Genomic DNA, 996 nt, shown 5'->3' on the forward strand with positions numbered 1-996 from the left:
TATACCCACGCACACACACGTACACATACACACACACACATACACACATATATATATATATATCCGCCCGTTAAATTACACACACACCACACACGTTGAAGCACACACACACGCACATAGACACGGCTTTGTTTGCGTACCCATTGTAAGGCATGAATGTATTCAAACACAATGCGTTGCTTAAAGTCTCTGTCTCTGGCCTCGACCCCGAACTTTTCAGCGTAGTAGTTATCTTTCCACGCTGCCAGAAGCTTCTCATCGGCTGTGGCAAAGAGTGGTGCGGATGTAAGCGAAGTATAAGGATGAGTGTATGGCAATGGACTTGTGACCCCAGACACACTACTCTGCAACATGCCATATCTAATTATTAATACTGTAACTATATTCCACTAATACAATTCACATGACCATAGTTAACTCAAGTAACACAGCCAGGCTTGCTTAATAGAACTAATACAACCATACTTCACTGATACAACGAATGCAACCATATTCCAATAATACAACTGACAGGACCATAGTTCACTTACAACTAACACAACCATACGTAACTAACACAACTCATACATAGCTAATGCAACTAATACAATCAAACGTCAATAACATAACTGTTACAATCAACCGTAACTAATACAACTGATACAGCCATACGTAGCTATTGTAACTCTTATAATCAAAGTAACTAACACAACTAGCACAACTATGCTACACTAATGTATCGAAGCTTCACCAATGACTGCCCCCCATTCGATCGTTGATAAATATCGCACCACAATACAACAAACGAAATGAAGATATGAGAATCTCAATACAAGTGACAAACAAGCAGCGGCACAGAGATCAATGTAAACGCACATGAGCATAAATAAAAGACGATAGATATAAGATATATGTAAATGTATAGACATATTCACATATACATATACATATATACATACTCGCATGCTTAATATACATATATATATATATATATAGATACATATATATATATACTCA

The 996-nt window shown here is 37.0% G+C and overlaps 1 protein-coding gene across 1 annotated transcript in view; it reads right to left on the reverse strand.

Moving 5' to 3' along the window:
- SARC_11248 (hypothetical protein) overlaps positions 1–996 on the reverse strand; it is a gene marked incomplete at both ends in the record, with an annotated part of 10,516 nt that overhangs the window by 3,315 nt on the left and 6,205 nt on the right. The window contains one exon of the mRNA XM_014294670.1: positions 141–262. Coding sequence (XP_014150145.1) covers positions 141–262 — 122 coding nt within the window. The remainder of the gene's footprint in view (positions 1–140; positions 263–996) is intronic.

This window comes from Sphaeroforma arctica, assembly GCF_001186125.1.
Source record: "Sphaeroforma arctica JP610 unplaced genomic scaffold supercont1.1592, whole genome shotgun sequence".
Taxonomy (NCBI): domain Eukaryota; class Ichthyosporea; order Ichthyophonida; genus Sphaeroforma; species Sphaeroforma arctica.